The sequence below is a fragment of the Melozone crissalis genome, unplaced genomic scaffold, assembly GCF_028551555.1.
Source record: "Melozone crissalis strain CALT ecotype California unplaced genomic scaffold, PUWL_Pcris_2 ptg000004l_1, whole genome shotgun sequence".
Taxonomy (NCBI): Eukaryota; Metazoa; Chordata; class Aves; order Passeriformes; family Passerellidae; genus Melozone; species Melozone crissalis.
The window spans coordinates 39,460,377-39,483,489 of NW_026535782.1; the positions used below are offsets into that span (position 1 = coordinate 39,460,377).

Genomic DNA, 23,113 nt, shown 5'->3' on the forward strand with positions numbered 1-23,113 from the left:
AGAGATGAGCTTGCTTGGGGTTTTGATTCAGCGGTTGTTTGCAATATTTTTACAATGGACAAAAAGGAACAGATGAATAGAAGTAACATAAAAAGCAAAAGTCCTGCCAAATTCTTAATGGTTACGAAGAAACAGTAAAAAGAGGCAGACAGCAAAGTACCTCAGAATGGGAGATTTCTGGGCAAAAAGCAAGAAGGGAACATGTGGGAGTCATTACAGATAGGAAGGAGGAGGAGATGTCTGAAAGCTATCCCCTATTCCTACTGCAGCAGGACATTTAATCTGGGGGCAGGGAGAAGAGTTTGGGCCTGGAAATTAAGAATAAGCAGGGTGTTCAGAGAGGGTGACAGCTGATCAATATGAACACTGATGGCCTTCACCATAGCACTGAAATGGAGGTGCTGATGGAAGGTCAGTGTGACACCACCCAGCAGTGCAGTTTGCCATCTGGATGGTGCTGACTGTCTGTTCCCCAGTGCAATACTGGATCAGGACATCTGACTCAACTCTGAAAGTGCTTGGAGACAGCTGGCACCAGCATGTCCCTCCAGTTTCACCCTTGTCAGAAGAGGGCACCCATCACATTGTATATGACCAGGGAGGACCCCCAAACTTCTGCTCTAGTTGCCCTGACCCAGTGCCTGCCTCCTCACTCCCTGTAGAGCCTGGAAGAGCTCCCCAAAACCTGCTAACAGTGGTGCCAATGCTTGGTTCAGAGCTCTTGTTCCTCCCAAACCTCACTGCTCTGTCCCTGTACACTCATCCCTAACAGCGATCCTCCCCGATTGTCTGGCCCAAGACTTCATCCAGGTCCAGCTCTGGTTCCCTCTGCAGTATTTTCTGCTGCAGATCAGTGTAGAAGTCGACTCCCTCAGAGACTGAATGGAAGACCTTGCCTTTGGGCTCATAGTAGCTGCTTATTTGCTGTATGAAGCACTGGTGGTGCTGAGGGTGATCCTTGAGGGTCCCATCGTATCCCTTGATGTGGTTCCTTTTGAACTCCAGTATCGTCTTGGTGTAGGTATTGAGAGTGGTGACAGCAGAGGCCATGCAGCAGGTGAAGGAGGCCCAGGCCATGCTGCCAGAGACACACAGAAGAAGCACATGCTGTGAAAAGCCATGTAGGGTAAGGAACACCATGACACACATCAATTCTTCGTGATTTGCCAGGCAGAATCTACTGGGCACAGACGTGTACTAGAGTGACTAAGGCTCATAGCATTACAGTTCTTCAGTTATCCCACCACAAGATTCTTCTTAAATCAGTGGGATAAATATTGGTCATCCCCATGACAGGGACAGGAGTGACACAGGGAAAAGGGCAGCAGGAACATCTGTAACTCGTCAGAGCAAGGGAGCACAGCTTGGAAGCAAGTTCTGTATTGCTGGACTCTCAGTGTCTTACTGTGCATGAGGCTTGTCTACCTGAGCATAACCAAATTGTCAGCCTGGCATTTCATCTCCATGGGTGGCACAGGGGCACTGGAGTGTTTGAGAATCAATGTGGTCAATCATCAATACAGCATTGAAATTGAACCTGCACTTTCCATGGGCACCTGCAAGGCTCACCCAACTGTTTCTCAGGTCAGGTATGTCATGTCCACTGTGCTTGGCTGCTTTATCCTTTAGAGAAAGGCACACTGAGCCACCTGCTTTTCACAGCTCCTCTTCCTGGCTCACAAGTGACCCTGTGGTGTACTGCCTGCTTTCCCTCCTTCCTGTACGTAGTACCTTCTTAAGATGGCCTTGGCCTCCAGTGCAGCTGCCATTATATGGCTGGGCCAGCACTGCAGAAGATGGTGTGGCTGCTGGTTGGGGGCTGAGCTCTGCCCACATCTCTAGGCTTGGTGTTGGTGTTGCAGGAACAGGCCCTTTGGCCCAACACTGGTTAGTGAAGATGCTGAGCCAGCATGCAACTTGTTAAAGCTGCAGAAAAACAAGGTGTGTTTGAGAGCATCATTACAAGTGTGACACTGGCCTCTGCACACAGGGAAGAGTTGAGACCAAACAGGGCAAACCAGCAGAGGGGCAAGCCTAATGAGTCAGCAAGGCTGAAGGCAATTCAGTTCAGGTGTGACCCCATTGTTTTCCCACTCCTTTGGTAACCATTCATTTAAGTAGCTCAGCCACCATTTATTAAAACAGGGTGAGGCAAAGACCGCAGATTAATGGTAAGAGAACCTTGGTACACCTGTAATTGGACACACAGAAGGTCAGGAAAGGAGGAGGAAGCGGGTGGCATGGCTGAAGCTCTAAAGGCTGGGGGTGAAGATGGCCTCAGAGCTCACGTACTAGAATGCCCAGCCATAGTCCCATGTGTGCGGCCTCCAGTCCTCCGGTCCCAGATTAACTGTTGCCTGGAAGACTTGAGTGTACATCATGTGTGCCACCATCCCAAGGAGACCTGGACACAAAGGACAAAGCAAAGAAGTTACAGCAGGAGCCAGAGCAGCATACTTCAGCCTCGAGTGGAAAAGCAGGCTCTCCAGTGCTGAGATTCCAAGACTACAGTAATACACTTACCTGACAGCACTGAGGAGACAGCAGCAAAGGCATTGAGCTTCATCCCACACACAGGATTGCCAGTGTGCAGAATTTCCACCATCAGGAGGATGAAGCTGATGAGCAGCAAGCTGATGTACAGCATCTCTGATCCCAGTGACAGCCACAGGATTCCTGCCAGGAATACAGGATGCAACCATGTTCAAGGAAGAGTACTCCCCTCTCAACCCAATCCTGAAAGGATGTCCTTTGGATAGAAGGGAACAAAGGAAAACAGCAAAAACCCGAAAGCAATCTCCCCAGCCTGTGAGCAAGGGATCAATGGGTGCTGTAGGGGACAGAGTGCATGTCACAGAGGATGGCCTGGCTCCTCTAGCATGGCAGAGCTGAGGAGATCTAAAATGGCCTCTGTAAACAAGCCAGCACTATTCATAAACAGCAAGGAGGAAAGCAAGGGGAAAAAGACAGGGAAACTGTTGACTGTTAGCATAAAATATAATGGTCATAGATTGGCCATGAACACATCCAAACTCTAATCACAACAAAACCAAACAACTTTTAACCTGGGACTCAACTATTTAAGAACTATATGGTGCATCCATGACTGTCTGGGACATGGCCTCTGGAACTCAGGAAGCCTCTTGCACCCCTGTATTTCTCACTGAAACCTCAATTAAAATGAAAGTATGTTCCTTGGGGTTGATATCCAGCCAGGGCAGTAACACTGACCACCCACCCTGCTCCTTGAACAAAGTGCAGGTACTTCCAGGCTGGGATTTTGAGTGGGATCTAAGTGATACCAGAGTCCACAGCTGAGCTCAGTTCTACAGCTGTGCAGCAAGAACTGAAGGAGGATGAAGAAAGGCACTCTGTAATGCTGGGCTGTGGAAAAGCACAGGATCCACTGAGGAAGAAACATTAATCTGACAAATGAAGCAGCACTGTGGACACTACTGTTAGCAACTATTAATGGCTGTAGAGGAGATATTCAGCTGGGGAAAAGGAGTGTGAAGAAAACCCTCATTAATGTGGCACTGACTTGAATACTCAACATCATTAGTGCCATAGAGTCAACCAGCTCTTTAGCAGAAATAGATGAGCTGCATTCCCTGTTTAAAGGAGCTGGCTTGCTTGCTGCAGCACCATCAAGGAGAATATTTCATTAAAGGTCAGACTGTCAAAAGTATTCTGGAGGTTGCAGGAACCACACATACACAGAGACCTCTGCATCATTTTGCTTGTGAGTCCAAGCTTCCCAGTGATGATGTGTAATTTGGTCTTGTAATGTTGCCTGTGTACTGTGGAGCTGCTCTGCACACACCCAGCTCAGCCAGCCCATCCCACAGTCAGCAGTCACACCCCCTTGTGCAGTGCTAGCCTGGCCATACAATGGCACCTGCACTGGTCATGTTGAGATTATTATACTTTGTGCAGGAAAGGGTGAAAGTGGTGCTTGCAAATCCCCAGCATTTATTACGCCCTTGTTTTCAGGGTTTGAGTGCTGTGACAGGCTTTGCACCCCAGGCCTTTCCCTTCATATGTGAACATCTTCTGAAATGACTTGTCTCCAGCCTCCATCTCAGGGAATAGTTAGCAAGCCCACACCAATTGAAAAGCCTTCATTAAGTAGAACCTCCGTAGCATATGTACACTTACATCAAACTGTACTGAAGCTGTCCACAGCGTGACTTGAAACATGTGAGAATGACAGCAGGGGTGATCTCTTCTACCCAAATGTAGTTTTGTATTTAATGAGGCAGGGACTTCACCTTGAAAGCATCATTTTCAGATGTCCTGTTCATTTACCGCAAAGTAAGAGGTGATTCAGCTTCCAGATTAATGGTACTAGGCCCCAAAACTGAAGCACTGAGTTAACATGTAGCCTGTGTAGGAGGGGCTGCCCTGAGGCTGCATCCATCCTCTTCCCCTTTACTACAGCAAGATGACAACTCCAGACCTGGCAACTCACTACATGAGAGAAATCCCACCTCATACTGGAGGGAATCTGAGGTTTCCAGCACTGACTTCACAAATGGCAGTGGTTTATGCAAACATCTGGGAGGAAATCTTTGCTCTTTTAGCAACCACAAGGACAGGATTTCTTACCTGGCTCTTTGGGGACCCACCCTGCTGTCCTCATACAGGCAAAATACTGCAGGTTCCCTGTCCCTAGGAGGCACACTGTACAGCTACAGTAAAATAGAGGGATGTGCTCTTACCTCTTTCTGCTGGTGGTGAAAGCTCAATAAAGCTGCGGCATTTCTCTTCTGAAATACAAAACCAAAGCTTTGAGTTTATAAAACAATGCAGGGAACACAGGGGAAAAGAAAATCTCTTCATCTCACTCTCTTTTCAGTGCATACATCCATTCATCCCTGAATCTACCCATCAGACCTTCTCACCTCTGGTCTTTTTCTATCTTTCCCGACCTTCACTGAGGCAAAGGATGGGAAGGCAGCATTTTCCTGCAAAACTAGAAATTACCTTTTCAGAAAAAAAAAGCTTCAGCAATTTGTAAATCTTTCTAGTCTCTGTTGAATATAAAAATCTGTTGCTACTCATTCACAACATTACTGATGATCAGGTTTATTAAGGGTGTAGCTTGTAAGAGACTGCAGATCCATCACTTCTGCTGAATTCCCATACACCCTAATCTCAGAAGAGCATTTCTAGCACTGCTTCTCAAAGAAGAAAGCAAAAACAGAACTTCCCAAGTGAAATACTTGGTGACAGAGATGCAAGTCCTCCTTCTGTGGCAGAGACTCATACAGAAATATGGTCCTTGGTCCTCAAATTTTAGACATGCTATTTCAACAAATTGTGTTAATATTTGCTTTGGCAAACTAGTGTCTCAGCTGAGGGTCCATCATTACTATCTGTAAGCCTCTGTCCCTGCATACTGCATTGCTGCATTTGAGGGTCCTCTCCTCCACTTGGCACAGTATTTTCTCCCTGACTTTTCCGCTTCATGTAAGAATCTAATTTTCTTAATTTCTATCCCCAGTTCTAATCTTTCCAAATCTCCTGTGCTACTTCTGTCATCCACAGCCCTCAGGATGCTACCCAGTTTAGTGCCATCTGCGATTCTCATTAACTTGCAATTTGCTACTTCACCTAGAACTTTAATGAGGATATTCAGTAATGGCTCATCTAAACTGATCCTGCGATTAGCCTGAAAATGAAATCCTTTCTCCGGCTCAACTCAAACTCCTTTTGTTCAGAGTAGTCCCTTCTTTGTTGTTTTTATTGTCTATGAAGTTGCTTCAAAGATGCACAGTAGTGGGAGGAAGATTTACAGGGAGCAGGAGACTGAGACTGACTGTGCTTCTATCCCGTGCTCTCTCCCGAGTTCTGCTGTGATCCAGATGTTACATACTTTCTCTGTTCCTTCAGGCACTGGGGTTATTCCAGGACTGCCCAGTGAACAGAAAAGTTGTTCAGAGAAATCAGTTGAGGGATGTAGTTTCACTCCCACAAGCATCATGGAAACACAACCCAACCCAAACCAGTCATAAATAAACACATCTCCTTCCACAGCCCTTCTGGAAATGCTCATAACAAAAAGCAGCCCACTTGTGAGGACATGAGAGTTTCAAGCACATTCCCTTCTGCTCCAACCCCTCCTTCTGTCTGCTTTTCTTCACCAGCTATTTATTTTCAAACTGACAGAAACAGAGATGAAAAATACTATACTGGAAGGATGGTTTGGTTAAAGAAGGTGAGATGTTTGCGCTTGGGCAGAGCTGAAGGGAGGGTGGTGGGCTCAGGGGAATGGCCCTGATGAAAGTGACTTCCATCACTCTATTTTTAGATACAAATCTCTGTGTTGGCCACCTTCTGGGTTAGTTCTGATCCTTGAGGTGTGTGCCAGGCAGTAGTGGGCATCTGAGCACTGCAGAGCACCCACCTGTGCTGGCGTGGCACAGGTTTCAGCAGAAGGACTTGAGCAGGTCTGGGCAGGAACACGTCAAGGGTGAAGGGAAGCACTAAAGGGTTCTAGTGCACGTTCCACAGTCAGTCCCTGGCACTTCAGGATTTACAGTGCCAGTCCCACATGTTCAAAAATCACTAATGAAACCTGTCACAATATCACAAAAACTAAAAACAATTACAATATTGCAGCTCTAATCCTTAGGTTAATTTACCTCCTAGCTTTAGTTCCTTTGGGTTCAGATCCTTCAGGTTTTCTCTGTATCTATAAGGTAGAAATTCCCTTTCTCTGTTTTATTTATTTGTGGGTTTTTTTAAGAAAAGCCCAGTCTCTTTTTAATAATGCAAAACTACTCAGTTGGATGATTTAAGAATACCAACTATTGTAGTCCTCACAGTGATAGCTAAAAATTATCATCTGCATAAAATCACTGTACTTAGATTTCTGAGGGGACATCACAAATTTGCCCTGAAGAGCATGAAGTAAGCTGTGAATAGGAATGGAGATACAGGGAAAGGGAAAGGAGGCTCATGGAAATTCCCATCAGGATGGACAGTGCTATCATAAAGTCACTGCCACCACCACCATCACTTGCACTTCACAGGCCCTATTCCTGACCAAAGGGCACACCAGAGACAGCCACTCTCCACTTCCCTGCTCTGTGAAGGACAGAAATTCCAGTGAAGGACAGAAATACATTGACCACACCAGTGCACAGAGCTGATACCATCTAGGAAAAGGAAGAATACTTTTCTCCCACGTGTTCTCAGCCTTCCACCTTTCAGCTTCAAACTTCTGTGGAGTAAATACAAGGCAATAAGTTGTGGCTGCCTGAGCAAAACACTACCTGGCCCTTCCATGCTCTCTTCACAGGAAAGCCACATCCCTGTGTGGAAGTATCTGAAGGCAAAGCGGTCATCCCCAGTCTCCCAGCTGTAGTGCACCGTGTCCTCAGAGGAAACATTGCTCGTGTCTGCATCGGATGGCATGGGCACACCCACACACTGGGAGGCTTTGCTCTTCCCACACAAAGGCTTGGGTACTTTCTGGGTCCCGGTGCACCAGTAGCTGCCCAGCAAGGCTGTGGTGGAGAGGGTGAGAGCCAGCAGGTTGAGGATGACAGCCAGGAAAGTGCGGCGCAACGGCAGTCCCTTCAGCAGCTCCATCTGCAACACACAAATGGGAGACACCATCACACCGGCCACTTGTCCCACACAGCCTCAGGAATCCCACCCTCTCCCAGCATGCAGCTGTGGGCAGGGGTTGTGAGCACTCTGACCTCCCCACTACACCCCAACAGCTCACCCAGCATGGAACAACCATTCCCTGAAAGCCAGGGCAGTGGACCTGGTCAGCTTCAACCATATTCAGCAAAGCATTCTGAATATCTGTACTGGGGAAGAGAGGGTGACAGCAGGGCTGAGTGCATTGAGGTGTCTGAGCACATGAGCAAAACGAAAGGAACATCACATTCATCCATCTCAGAGATGACAGGGAGAAACTGTTAACCAACTTCCCTCAATACCATGTGTTGCCTTTACATGAAATACAAATGCTCTCTCCAATCAAATGAGAAATCTTGCTGCCAAGTGTCCCAAAACAGTTTTTCAAGCAGCTCATTACTGTACCTAGGGAGGCAGAGAGTATAGTGATTTCTCAGTGGGAAAAGGCAGGAAGATGTTCCCAAATCGCTGAAGGTCACACATCAAAGCCATGACTGGCTCAGAGGGAACACCCAGCTATCCAGACCTGGTATCTTAAGTACAAGCCACGGAGCAGCACCTTCCACCTGAGCTCTCATCTGCACATCAGAAATTTGGTAGGATGGTGGGATGGCAGCGTCTTTGCTTTCACATAAAGTGCCAAAGGTTTTTTCCCTGTAAGGGTGAATGTTGCCGCAAACATTCTTAGTGATTTCATCTCATCATTTAAAGAAATTCAGAAACCAATTTGTGAACCAGGGACTTTCTCGCTCAGAGGGAAGATGAAGACTTTAGGGTTCCTGCAAAACCCTGCACTGACTCCTGAGAGCCCCAAAATATCACGCCATAGATTGATTAGATGTCATCTACCCACACATCAACTTTCATGTAATCAATGCATGTCTCTTCCCACGTGGCACTCCCTATGTTTGGCACAACTTCATCCAGCTACTCCTACCCTTTCCTATTTATGACTCTGAAAATCTATTTACCCAAGAATAGATTCAGTTTGTACAGACCCTGCCTGCTGCGGGTCCTCTTCACTTAACTTTGGCTGACTCACCCAACACTGAACATGTGAGAGAGACCATTCTGTGGACATCACTATAAATAAACAATACAGACCCAGCTTTTCATTGTCTGTGACTGCACCACACATAAACCAATTAGAACCAATTTTTTCTGCTACCCAGCAAGCTTGGAAACATGGTTAACAAAGACAGCGCAGAAGCTCCTCTTGAAAAGCAGGACCTTATTAGCATCTCATCACACTGAGAAAGCAGTGCCTGACCCTGAAAACCCTCATTGAAAGCAAGAAAATACTCAGCTCCTGAAATTTTCCTGTGTTGTTTCATACTCTGGCTTCTTTGTCTCTTCAGCAGGACATTTCTTTCTGCACCCTGGAGATGGTAACCTCTTAGTTATAACTAACATGAAAGCCATAACTAATGGCTTTCATGATTTGAAGGCATGTTGAATATTACCATTTTCACAGAGAAGACACCTCTTAGGAAGAGTTCCTGGCTAAGATTAGTGGCAAACGTCTCACTAAAAGTTTTTTTGGTGGAAAATTTGGCTTATGACTGAAAAGGAAATTGCAGACAAAATTGCTCTTCTCAAAACCACAGTTTTTCACCTGAAAATTGAAACCTTCAGCACACAAAGTTTTTCAGTTTTTCATCAATGCTTAATTATAAGATTTTCTGTCATCAGGTTTTGGGTTGCTAATGCTTTTATTTAACAAAAAAATTGCACTCACAATATTTACAAAAATCATCTTTCTAATTTAAATCTTCAGTAGTGGGAAAAATATTCTCTCCAGTTGATTTATGACAGTAGTTGAAAGGCCGTATAATTTCAGGAAAAGTGTTAAGAAAAAGACTTAAAAAGTACAAGAAACAAATGAGTCAGAAGTAGGAAGTGGATCAAGGATGCAGAAGACATATGGAATGAGAAGCAAATCTGAACTGCTTCCTGAAAACATTGTTAGAAAAGCTTCCCTTCACAAAAACCAAACACTCACTGATAGTAACCAACCATAATGTCTAGATAGCCCCAAAAAGGAATGATATTTCAATTTACCTTAGCAGCAAGTCCTTGAAGTCCTGTTAATTTGGATGAGCAGCACAGAAGTGGGACTCACGCTTTGTCTGCTGTTTTGCTCATCTCTATATCCCCCAAGAAACCCAAATGCTGCAAAATCCTTCCTCCTTTGTCTGGTCCCCTCCTCCTTCTCCTCGCCAGTGATTATTAAATGCTATCCTTCTGATCAGCAGCTGTTTTGTGGAAAATGGTCATTTTGTAATCCACAATGCAATCACAGCACAGCTGTTCTGGGAGATTATATGGGAAGCGATTGGTGCGGCGGGTTGGGATTAAGTGCAGAAGAGTGACCTGTATTAACTGAGTAGAAAGTTTCTCTAAAACACTGAAAGATTCCAGCCATCCCCATGTGGTAGCTATCTGGGGGCTTGTATGGTGGAAGATGGCAGCTTGGGCCAATGCTACAGGGGAGAAGTGACCTTAGCTGGGAAACTGCCAGCACCCTTGGCATCAGGTCACCCCTTGCACTGTGCCCTGTCTCAGCGGAATGGCAAAGACCAAAAGCATCCCAGGATATCTTCCTGGCCACAGCCAAGAGTTGCAGAAAGGGCAGAATAAAATAAATGGGGAAAGTTTATGCATCTGCTCTGAGGACTGAGGATTTCAGTGCCTGAAGAGATACCAATACAGTGCTCCCCATGGGCACTGGAAATTTTGATGCCAAAAGGAGCCCCTTAGCAGAAAAGCTGCTGAGTGGCAGACTGACACCATGGCATCCAAACACTACCACAAAGGAGGTGTTTGAAACAGCAGCTAGTCAAGCCAATAGCCAAAGCTTAGGAGAATGAGGTAGATTGTCAGTGTCACTTGTAGTGGCAGCCTTTACCAAAATGTGAAGGTCACTGGGAATCCCAGCTGGTTCACATTGGATGAATTTGGGAACTTAGTAAGGAGATACAGAGATTCACATTGACACAAAGTCCCCTCTGAGCTCTTGTCCTGAAAGTTTAAAGGCTCTCAAAATAACTGTGTGGTATCAAACCCATGAAAAGTAAGAATGTCATCGTGTCTCATGAGAAAGGACTAGAAGCCATGGAGCAGAGTTGCACCGAATCAAACTGCAAGGGAGGAGAACATCAGGGAGGGGAGCATCCCAAAGGAAGACACGTCCTGTCTTCCTCACAAGCGCTTTGCCCAATGCCAAGTGGGTGAAGCTCGTACCGCCACTGGGAGGGAAGGAGGCAGATTCCCTGCATGCTGCTCTGCCAAGGCCGAGGACAGCAGTGGCGCATCCATTGTCATGCCCCGTGTCCAACAGGGAGCGCGGAGGCTGGAGCAGCGCAGGGATAGCTCCGGGTGACGGCACAGCCTGTGACAGCCCCGCACAGCACGGGCAGCAGGCGGAGGAGGTCACGGGCAGCACATGGGCTGAGCCATGCCGGCCTCCTGACCCTCCCTGCCCTGAGCAGAACGGGCAGGAGCTCTGCGGTTATTTTAATCCAGTCGCTGCATAAACTCCTCTAATGTAGATAAGCGTTTCTAAGACGGACTAACTGAAAGCAATGCTGAATGTCCCTGTGCTCCATGGACCGCCTGCAGGTTTTTGATTAATAAAAAGGTTCTGTTTGAAACAGATGTACTTAATTTCCTGGACTAGGAAGAACAACAGCTGATGCCATTTAAAAGGAGAGTGGTTTTTTGCTTTCTTTTTTGCAGTCTGTCCACATCTGGACACCTTAAATTTAACTTCTAAATGTTCCGTTAAAAAAAAAAAAAAGAAAAAAACCCTGGTTTATGAGCTCAAGAATAAATAAAGTCCATCTCTACTGATAACTCTTAAACACCTCCCTAATTTTAAGCTTGGTTAGAGTATCATTAAAATCCAAGATTCTTTGTCAGTTTCTAAAGCTGAGTTCATGGCATATATATTGATGAAATTAAACTGAATTGGTTTAATATGAATAAGAATTCATGTTGGGAAATAAATTGATCAGAAATATGCTATGGTTTAAAAAATATGCCCATAGCAGATTTAGTATTCTGAATAATGGCAGATATTTATCCTTCCAGAAGATGGCAATCTTTCTCTAGTCTTCTTTTTGGGACTCTGCTGTTCACATGTATGCTGGGGGAAAGCAACACCGAAGTATAGACTGCTATTCCTTCCCTTGAAATTCCTCCCCCCATCCCCTTATTTTTTTTTCAACATTTTTATGAACACAAACTCTTTACCTTGACTCTGAAATGGGGCGTGGATCTGTCCCTTGGAATTATCTGAGTATGGGAACACTTGAAATCACTGGGAAAAGAAAAAAAAGAGGAATGATTGCAGGAGCTTGGCTTTTGCCCACCTTCTGCCCTGCATGAAACTATTCTTTCCAACACTTTTCACAATATTTTGTCAAGTATCACATTAAATTTTCCCAGATTATTGCACCCAACTCATAGAACACCAACACCAGAGCATGTTTCCTGATGTTCAACAAACTCCCCTTTGCAAACTTATGGGGATTTTATCTGGTTTTGGTTTGGATTTGGGTTGGTTGGTTGGTTGTTTTGCTTTTAAATTTTCTATATTAACCTCACCTCAATCAGACCTATTATAGACAGGAAAATCAACTGTATCTGTCTTTCACCCTGCTGTGCCTTCAGTTTTCTCCTCTTTGTATCTGATATTTCCCACCATCATTTGGCTTGGCTGGAGTTTTTGCATGCCTCTTTCTCTTTGAACTCAGCAGCAGCCAGTCCCTGGTGACTCGTTTAAAATTCGCCCATTGAAGTGAATGCCCATAGCAGTTGATTTCCTGTGCAATCAGCCAAATGCTTGACTTATAGAAACAAAACAAGGAAACAAAATGCAAAAACCCCCAAAATCGTCGCACAGCACCACTGTGGAGATTGCCAACTCTAAAGAAGCCTGGGCGTTGACAAGTGATGCATTTTTATCCTGGCTCTATCCCTGGCTTGGGTGTATCTTGCCCCAAAGCGACAAATTCAACTCCCAGGGATGTTGGTGGAAAAGAAGGTCAAGGAGACCTTGCCAGATAGGGCCCAAAATTTGCAGTATTTAACTGGTGGGTCCCAAGAGGCACAGGCCTCCCCACAGCCCCCCATGCTGTGATGCTCCAGGGATATCAGGGACCATTTGCCATCCTGGCATTGGCTCTTCAGCTGACCTGGAGAGGAAGGGAGAGGAGGAAGGGTGGCTATTTACACCCATGGAGTCGCTCTGTGAAAACTGGACAAAGGCAGGCTCATACTCACCCCTCATTCCACACATTCCTCGCACATGACACTTCCCACCGCTCCTGCTTTTGCCGTTTTTACAGGAAGATCACTCGGAGCCGCAGTCCCCTCCCTTACCGCCGCGCAGAAAGCAGGATGTCTCCCGAGTGACAGGGACATGGAGAGAGCCAGACTTCTCAAACCCAGTGACAGACTGCAAATGCCAGATTTCTCCCTGAGCTCTGAATAATTCCACTCAGATTGTAACCTTTATTTAGCTGTTTGCATGATGCATTAACTCTTGCTCTGAAAATGACCTCACCAGGCATATTTTTTTCTAGTCTAAGCACATTTAAAGGTGAATTCTGTTTCTAAGATGATCAGCTTACATTGCTAGACACTGAGACCGTGGCATAAACAAAGATTGAACTGGACTAAGTAAATGCATCTTAAAGATGGACAAACCAGTCAGTCAGTTTGGACCTAACTACTTTTTTTTTCCCCCTTCTTTTTTTTCTCAAAACAAGTCTTAGTTGGCTGGATTTTTTTTCCTAACGTTTATGGTTGTCAGACACTCAAAAACCACACAGAAAGCAGACATGAAAAGGAAAAAAAATCAGATGCAGCAACAAAGACTTTGGGGACTCACTAGGGATTCTAGGTGTCTCAATTTCTGGATAGGAAATATAAGACTATATATTATATATAAGGCTAGGTGGTTGCTTTTCACAGAGTACTTAAACTCCAGGATGTGTTCACCAGAGCACACAGAAAAAAAAAATAGTATTTACGTAATTTAGCTAACCATAAACTGTAAACAGACAAGAGAACCTCAAATTTACACATAGATCTATAAGGATATTAAAGAGGTGCCAGTTCAGAAAAGGGTCTGTACAAAACTTCAAGCAGACAAATGCTTACCTTAGCCACTGCTCACTATTCCCATCTGCTCTTCTGAGGCATCCAGTGAAATACTACAAGGTGATCGTGGATTCACCCCCATGTCTTTCTGTCTGACTGAACATGTAGCAGCCAAGAAATTCCATGAGATCTGAGCAGACGCTTTGAAATGCACCAAGTCTGTCATTTTATTGATGGTTTAATTCTTTCTGAGCTCGCTAAATCATCACAGCACATTATATCAGCCACTAGATTGGCAGGGCGTCCACTTCTGCAGAATGAGCCTTTGTAATTTGGTAGTCCCCTCTATGAAAATTGCTGCTACTTTTAAATCTACACTGACAAGATCTCAGTCTGTTACTACTCAGAATCACAAACACTCATACTCAATGACTACCACAGACTCCTGGGGCTTTTTATCATCAAGGGGAACCATTGCAACCAGATAGTCTCCTCTCAGATGTAACAGAACCCAAATAACTTCAGATAATCACCTCTAGTGATACACAGAACTCCCACCAGAGCCATAGCACATATTTTATACAACTATCCGGTATTGACTGTTCAGCAGAATATGATGGAGAGCCCATCACATCCTTAGAAAAGTTATTCCAATGATTAATTAATCTCATTCTTAAAATTTTACTCTTGCTCTGTAAACAGAGTCTGCTTTAGTTTTCCAACCTGACCAGGCTGCTCCAACACAAAAATAAATACCCAGTGAAGTGATTTCCTAAAAATGTTATTGTAAGAGTCACAAATCAATGTGTTTCATTAGAGGCACACAATGTGATCTAACCAGCTGGCTGGTGGCCCAAATTCCTAGTTCTGTACTTGGCTCTGACACATCATTTTCCCCTCCCATCGGCCAAGTCATTAGTGGTGCGTTTACACTGCAGTCAAAGCAGTGGCAGTGATGGGGAGTAAACATTCAGTGCTTGTTTTAATTGGGTGTTGCTAGGAATCTCACTCCAGCAGCAGGGAGCACAATGCAGGGTACAAACCTAAGTCCAGGAACAGAGCAAGCTGTGCTAAGCTCCACATAGCCATGGCTGGATTGATAGTTCAAAACAGCCCTCGTTTCCACACACTGTAAAGTTGGGTCCTTGGAGTCATTCCTACAGATGCGAATCTACAGCACAGGGGATCCTTGTTGATACTGCAATCAGCACAAGGACAGTGGGAGACATTCTGTTTTGGTAATGAAAAAATTTGAGGATCTAAAATTAATCTGTGCAGAGAGTACTTCACACAGATGCAGGTGATCTTGGAGTCAAGGATATTTTTAATATGTTTTAAAGCAAAAAAAAAAAAAATCATTTGAAACAATACTGTTAAACCACTTTAAACCACTTTGCACTTTGGTTTCACTCATGGAAATGAGAAGGCTAAAGCAATTGTTCTTTGCTTCAATTTATCTTCTTCCCCATTTCACCATGGGGAATCAGAATAAGCAGAGTTAGAGGAAGCCTCCAAAGATTATTTAATCAATCCATCTGCATCACAATGACCTTAGCACCCTGAAAAACTTCAAGCCTACTGCTAAAATTCTTTTGCGAGGGAGATACCACTCCATCCTGGAATACAGTCCTTTGTAATATCTTATTTTTCCAATCAAATCACAATGTAAACCAGAAACCTTTTCCATTTCTGCAAAATCCCATGGTGTCCATTCCACATCTGATTTATTTATTCACAGGGATTGTCCTCTCAAGGCCATTGGAGCTACATAGTTCATTAAGGTTCTACTCACATGCTGGTATTTGAGGAACCAGTGCCTCAAACAAAGCATCTAAGCTAGCAGGAAAGGTTTGGAAATCTAAAAGAGTGAGTAAGACAGAGAGTTAGCTTTTTTAAGGCAAGGCGTGGGAGGTGTTTTCGTTCTTTAGCTATTAAAAACTCCTTGCTTTGACAAGAAAAAAAAAAGGGGGGAGGAAGAGAAAACTGGGAGGGGAAGGATTAATGAATAAAGAGGCAGCATGGCAAGCAATGCAGTAAGCATGGTGGCCAGAAGGCACGAGTGAGTTTCTCAGGCTGGGTTCACTGACAGAGCAAGGGTGCTAGCAAGCACAGATCAGAGGGGTCACGGTCTAATATGCTGTCTGAAGAGAAAAATGAGACCAGCTTTCCTTACAGGGCTGAGCAGAGGGGTTTTGTTACAGTGGGTACTTTCAAAACAATCATGCTAGATATTACAATTGCACCTTTTATCTTTCTGGATATCCTGATAATTATCCAGGATTGAGGGCATCTCCTTTTTTCCTCAGATTTGGTGAGGGTTTGGGATTCCTTTCCATTCCTTCATGGCATTTTGGAGCTGTGGCTTCACAGACAGTCCTGCAGTCAAACCCACTCTCCACGGCTGCGCACGCTGTGGTGGGCAGCACGCTGAAGCCACCTGTGCACCAGGGAGCAGGCAGGTCAGCACAGGGCAGCAGTGACACCAGTGTGGGGCCCTGGCCCCGTGCCTTGGAGGCCCAGTGGGAGCAGGGAGTGCCAGGATCAGATGGTGTCCCTGCCATGGGCATGGCGTGGATGCAGCACGTGTATGCTGTACCAGGGGAGTTTCGGGGCACCCAGGCTTCCCTACAAGTCCTGAGGGAAAGGAGTGCCCCAGTGGTTAAAAACAAAAACACCAAATATTTTGGAGACAGCCAGCAGAGAAATTGGGCGTCTTTTCTTCTGTGTTTTTTTTTGTTTTGTTTTGTTTTGATTGCCTTTCTTTGGGTTAGGCTTTTGTTTTGTTTTGTTTTGTCTCTCCTCCCCTCTCCACACCTCCCTGTTTCCTCATAGCCAGGATTCTGCATGCCCAGGTGACCCCAGCTCCATGCAAGGGCCAAGGACATCAGTTCCCAAGGGTGACCCAGCCATGGAAAGGAGGGGCCAGGCACAGTGACAGCACCCTGGCCCAAGGGAGGCCAGAACAAGGTGACCCTGCAGACACTGCCAGGGGCCTTTGTGCATGTGCATTACAACCTGGGTCTTAAACCATATGCTATTTTTCCATCAGGCTCACAGTTTAAAAAAAAAAAAAAAGATAAACAACAGTCCTTCCTAACTCCCATTATTTTTTTCCGAGCAGGCCCAAGCTGCAATATCTCAAAAACCCATTACTTAGCCAACTTTTCAGGGGCCTTTGCCACGGATGACAAAAGATCTGTTTCTGACAGAAAAAGTGTGATTTATTTTAATGCAAGACATTGCTCAAAATGTGGTTTGTTGGGGTCTTTTTTAAAGAAAAAGTAATTAGGATTTTTTAAATGTGGATAAAACAGAGTATTCCCCTGCCAGCCTTGTTCTCAAGAAATAGCAAAGTGGTCATGACTGAAATTAAAAACAAAACAAAAAAAGAGCCCTATAAAACTACTGAAGCAGACATGAGCTAGATGATGTTGGTTTCAAGTCTGGCAAAGGCAAAAGCAGCCAAGGCCAGACCTTGTGATGGAGTGTGTCAAGTGACTCTTACAAGAAAGAGGCAACACGACCAGCAATGTCTGCTGTGCTCTGTGCACCCATTAACATGCTAATCCCAATGTTAGTCTCTTCCAGGGAGCCAAGGACCATTATTGCTGAGCTTTACAACTAAGCATTAAGCATTGTGGCTAAACAGCTTGACTGAACAAGAATTATTTGCCATCATCTGAACGAGGTAAGCATTAAGGCAGGAGAACCCAGCTAGCATGTTACCACAGGCAGAACTTGAAGAAATTAGGTCAGGCAGAAGGGAAAGAAGACTTCAGAAACCTCTTCCAAACAGTGAAAAGTAGTCCTCTGTGGTACAGCTTCTCATGGGAAGCAAAGGATGCAGGCTGGATAATGCACTGGAAAATGTACTGCAGGCAAGAATCTTGCAGGAATTGGGCTAGGCTAGAATGTAAAATAATGGACTGGATGAGCTAGCAAGATTTTCCAATCTCTAATTTCCACGGTTAAAAAAATTGCCACAGTTAGCATTGCTTGAAATTCCTTCTCATGAGTTACAGAATCTCTGAGTGAGGCAGAATATGAGGCTGGAGCAAGAGAGGTGGGTGTGTTTCCTGGATGACACAAAGGAGGAAAAAAAAGAAGTCTTTAGCCTGGAATAGGCTATGAAACTAGGAAACTGGCTGGAGAGCAAAGGAGGGAACACAGCCCGGAGGGACTGCTCCCACCAGGCTGAAACATGAGTCAGATACACTGAGGACACCACGGGTCAGTGGTAAAGAGGGTGGCTCTGAGGGAGCAGTGGCACTGTCTCAGCATGCTGCCATCACTCACGGTCAGTCCTCATCTCTGGGTAAGAAGTGGGAAGGCTCAGCTCCTGCTCTCTGCATGACTCTCCAATATTAGTTTCCACCAGCAGAGTTTCCAATTATCAGAACATTTTGATTAGGGCCTTCTCTCCCACTCTCCTTGTCTTTAAAACACAAATTTTCTGTTTTGCTTTAGTTTGAACTCAGATTTTAGAGGGCTGGATTAAAACAAGGGATAGACGAGCTGGTCTTTCACTCCAATCCAGTGCTGGAAAATAAATATCCTCAATTACTCCCATCAGTCATGAAGCCTCACACACAGCTTGACCCTGCAATCCTGACTTTCAACATCCCTAGCATTTCAGTCCATGACTGGATGCAGTCACAGGTCAGGCACACCCCTTCCAAAGCAGGTGACTGGCCTGTGCTAGGGCCCTTCACCAGGGCTGCTAAATCTGTGTTGCAATCCTGAGGGTGCCCTTGGGCTCTGCTAAGGGACACCTGAAGTCCAGCCTTATTGAGCATTTCCCAATCAGCCCTAGGAGAGTTCAGTCAATCCTACTGTACCACATTTATTATTTCAGCCTTGGAACGCCTCCAGGGCTAACACAGCAGACCAGGAAAGCAGCTCCCTCTGCAATCATCATGCTCCAGGTTTGGTACAAAGGTGACGTGGGAAGTACAATATTGCTACGATTCCAAATGAAACCATTCCTGAGCTTACTGGTGTTTCTCTCCACCCACAGTCTGTTACAGACCTTAAATGTGTGCTTCATGGCTTTGTTGGAGCAGATCTGCTGTTCCCCTCTCTTCATAGATTAAAAAGCATTTTTTAATTATTAAATGAAAATTAAAATCTATAGTGAACTTCCCCACAGACCTTCTTAGCCATTTTTACAGCTGGCTTAAACTCTGCACTGAAGATCTAGAGACTGTTGTTTCAAAAGCTCTTTTGAGGTCCTCAAGAAGCTTTGAGATCCTCTAGCGCAGAAGAGCTACTGATGTCTTTTCATTGTTGCTAAAGAAAAAACCTGTGGGTCGCAGATCAAATCTGGTAAGGTACAGGTTGTCCCAGACAGCACCAATTGCTGCCTTGGGGATGTGTTCAGGAAGGCGTAGGCAGGGGTGTCAGAGGAGACATACATCCAATCTGGCTTTGTTTACTGTATTTCCTAATGGGAAGATGCCTGTGCTATTCCTTCTCTACCTTCCCAGGCATTCCCTGGTGCCCTGACTCAGACACCCAGCTCACTAGCCCATAACCAAAACGTACAGGCAGGGAAAGTGACCTGATGTCTGCAGGATCTTAGCCAGATTATTCCACCACTGCTTGGAAAATAGCCATGGCTTGGGATGTCTGTGTCCACCCCCAAAAAGCTTCTCTCTCTTTTTCTGAGCCCAGGGCCTCTCTAAGCTCCTGGGTTATGTGTGGGTGCTCAGACTTCCCACAGAAGAGAGCAGCAGGGAATGCAGGGAGTGCCACTTCAATCTCCTATCCCAGAGGCAGATTTAATCGAGTGCTTCCCACAGAGCTTAGGGCTCCTAGCAGTGATGAAGGAGACTGAGTCTCTTCACAGTCCTTTGGAGGTTCTCACAGAGGCTTTCCCTGTAGTGGTCACACCTTTCAGGGACACAGGGGCATCAGCTGGACACAGCAGATACCTGCTCTGACCCTGTGCACAGCATTCACCCTTGGGTTTTTTCCTGCCCACATTGCAGCCATGGTTTCTCTTAAATCTCTGTCTTTTTAGGGTAACATCCAAGCTGGGCTGAAAAACTTAAATTGATAAGGAATTTACTATCCCTAAACTGTCCCAGTAGCTAACCAACCTCTCAGTTTGGAGTGCACACCCTATTTCTAGATGCTCTTTGCTGCCAGCCAGCGAGGTGACTTCTCTATTGGCAACCCAAGCAGTCCAAGGCATGCACAAGCCCTGACAGGCAATTTCCCATGTTGTTCACATGCTTTGTGGCAAGTTCTGGCGTGTGGCAGCCAGTGCTCTCCGAACAGCAGGAGGGTTCTCTCCCAACAGCAGGGCTGACTCTGGCAGCTTGGCTCAGGGCACCGTTCCTAACAGATTATTTAAGGGGCAAGGCTAACTTCTTTGGGGGAGAAGAAGTTTTATTCAAATGAATGCTGTGCCACTTGCCCTCAGGTTCAGAGCACCAACCCTGGATCACTTTATTTACCAGTGTAGGTGTAACCTAGATTTCAACCTTTTCTTGCAGCACTGTTTACTATTAGAAATCTATCTCTCAAGTGAAATATTTGTGGACTTCGATTAAGTCAATTCCGAACTTTCTTTTACATAAACTACATTTTGAGTCCTTTCCAGTTTTTAGCATCCTTTGAGAAATTCAAACAGGGAAACAGAAGCCAGTACTCCAGCATGATCTCACCAGCCAGGCCTGATCTGCAGGCTCTTCCCAGCTTGCTTTCTCCTTAGGAGCACAAGTCTCCTCCTGTCCTCACCCGTGTACCTCATCTCCAGGGTCAGGGATCCTACAGATTTGTGCCAACTGGAGAATACACTAATCTTGTCCCTGATATGAGCTCTCAGGGGATCAGACTTTAGAGGGTGCCAAGTTATACTTCCACTGCTCAGCTTGGACATAGAAGTTAGTGGGACTGAAAAAATGAAAATGTTGTCCCACTCACTACTCCCCTCATACACTTCAGAGTGATGTCTTTCCTAATCTGTTGAGGTTTTTAGCCTGGAGACTACTTATTTTGATTCCCATATCCTCTATAGTGGCCCTGTGAGACAGGATACTGTCTCCAATCTCCCTGTCACATCCCAACACACACTTTGCTATAAGAAGGTATCCATAGCATTTTGTTGTTTAAATGCACTGAAGAGATCCAACAGTGCAGTTTGAGCTGACCTTACTGTTGTCATCCTACTCCCTGTCATTTATGTGATACACAAACATGGCAGAAATTAAATTTTCCTGATAAATGAGTCCAGGAGATGATAAAAGATGACATCCATGGGAACTCATCTAGAAGAATTTGCAGTAAGAGGATCTCCCCTGGCAGGTACTTTCTGAGGTCTAATCACCAACACGCTTTCCAGCCGTGCAGCAGGAGTGCTGTTGGTTATTTGCCTCTAGCCCTGCCTCCACAAGAACACTTCTGCATCACACCCACTGACTCCTACACGCCATGGTCCTGTTCATTCCATCCCAACACAAAAATAGCTCCTGCTCAGTCTCTTTCCCTCTGTGACCGCAGCAGGGCTCCGTCACCTCTGTTCACAGGGCCGCCGGTCACGCCAAGGCAGGGAGCCACTGCAGGGTGCTACAGGTGAGGGGAGCACGTAGACAGTGTCACCCTGTCACTACACAGCTCCCATTGACTCAGGGACACACTGATGCAAGCTTTGTGCTGTTGCAAAACAAATACTACGGAGTTTCAGGCTCAGCAGCCCGCAGGTGTGACACAGCTGTCACCGTGCCTCAGCACAAGTGTCACTGCCTTGCTAGGCAACCATCACAACACGGCAATGGCCTGCCAATGTACCACGGGAAGGTCACAAGGCTGAGTCCTGAACCTGCAGCAGCAAACTCCATGGCTTTTTTGTTGAGCTCTCCGTGGTCAGGTAGCCCAGGAGACAGAAATTATCTCCATCAACCAATATTTGTATTAGTAATAAAAAAGAAAAGAAAGCTGCTTGCAAAGCAGCCTGCTTTGCAAGCACAAGTACAATTTGCAGCTGTGAGCCTAATTTCCCAGCCATCAGAATGTATTTTTCTCTATATGCCCATTTTCTCCCCAAGGCAAATACTTCACTAACCAAATTATGGGCAAAGTTTTAGGGGCTATGTTCAGCCCTCTTGGAAAATACACACTTAGCATACTGGAAGCTTACTGTCCTTATTGTCAGTACAAAGACTTCCCCCTGAAGTTCTGCCCCTGACTGGTAACCTCTGCTGGGGCACTTGAAGGGACAACTTTGCCTTCAGCAGAGAGCAAGGTGGCATTAAGTTCTGAGCACTAGATAAAGCCAGGAAAGCAGGAGTCTCATTGTGCTAACCCTTATCTCCAGAAACACCTTTGACATGCATAATGTTTGTTCGAGGTGATTACCTGGGTGGAGAGGTTATTGTTGCATAAATTATTTACTTTTAAAACCACAGTTATTTGCCTCCACCCTTCTCACCACTGCCCTGTGTACCCCACTCCTAACACACCTTAGCATTTGGGAGCCCTGGGAAGAATTAGGAGGACAGCTGTGCTGGGGTGCACCTGGCTAGAGACAGATGTCCACTGGGACCAGTCATTTGCACAAAAGAGCAAAAACAGTCACCTACAAATGAAGGGAAGTAAGACCAAGCCTGGTAGCAAGGCATCAATTCCTTTGCTTTTGCCTTTCCCTGTCTCTGCCACATCAGAGGCCAGGGTGAGTTTCAGTTATTCAACAGCACTTGAGGACACGGTTTAGTGGTGAACATGGTGGTGGTGCTAGCTGGACAGTTGGACCTGGTGATCTTAGAGGTCTTCTCCAACTTTAACCATTCTGTGATTCTGTGACATAAACACAGTCTAGCAAGCCTCATGCACAACAGGGATGTGCTCCCTCCCATCCCTGCAGGTGAGAAGTATATACAGCTTTCTTCTTCTAATGCTCTGTGCATCTGAAACTCTCAGTACCATTCCTTAACAGCTGCCTGAAGGGAGCAAGCAGTAGAATTGAATGGAAGGGGTTTGAATATACCCATGACACAGCTGCACTGATAAGAAACACCTTAGAGTGCAGAGGAGAGATGGAAAATCAGCACTGGGTTACTGGGTAGAAGGAAGGTCACTGGAAACACTTCCCTGAGGTCACTGGCGACACTCACCTTGGTTTTTTGTGGTGCAGGATTACACCCATAGTCTTAATCCCAGACAAAGCAAGTTAATTTCCTGGCCTGCAGTATGTCCTGCTGTGTCCACTCTAGCACTGGAGATCAGAACCAATAGGCTTCCATTACTGGGTTTCCCTTGGGATGCTACTCCATGCACCAACAAAAGTCAGTCCTGATAATCAACTAAAAATTTCCTTTCTTTCCATTGCACCAGTTACTTTCTTCTA

General features: G+C 45.5%; 1 protein-coding gene across 3 annotated transcripts in view; it reads right to left on the bottom strand.

The window, feature by feature from the left end:
* Positions 1-53: 53 nt before the first annotated feature.
* Positions 54-23,113, bottom strand: part of GSG1 (germ cell associated 1) — an 89,962-nt gene continuing 66,902 nt past the window's right edge. The window contains exons 1-9 of one of the 3 annotated variants that reach the window (XM_054273327.1): positions 13,825-13,980; positions 12,943-13,117; positions 11,911-11,977; positions 9,718-9,911; positions 7,281-7,599; positions 4,722-4,769; positions 2,524-2,676; positions 2,293-2,404; positions 54-1,078 (exon numbers count right to left, since the gene is read on the bottom strand). In XM_054273327.1, the coding sequence (XP_054129302.1) occupies positions 766-1,078; positions 2,293-2,404; positions 2,524-2,676; positions 4,722-4,769; positions 7,281-7,599 (945 nt within the window). In that variant the 5' untranslated portion in view covers positions 9,718-9,911; positions 11,911-11,977; positions 12,943-13,117; positions 13,825-13,980 and the 3' untranslated portion in view covers positions 54-765. Of the gene's footprint in view, positions 1,079-2,292; positions 2,405-2,523; positions 2,677-4,721; positions 4,770-7,280; positions 7,600-9,717; positions 9,912-11,910; positions 11,978-12,942; positions 13,118-13,824; positions 13,981-23,113 lie in introns of those variants that run through there. The other 2 variants (XM_054273336.1, XM_054273344.1) reach the window with 2 other exon arrangements.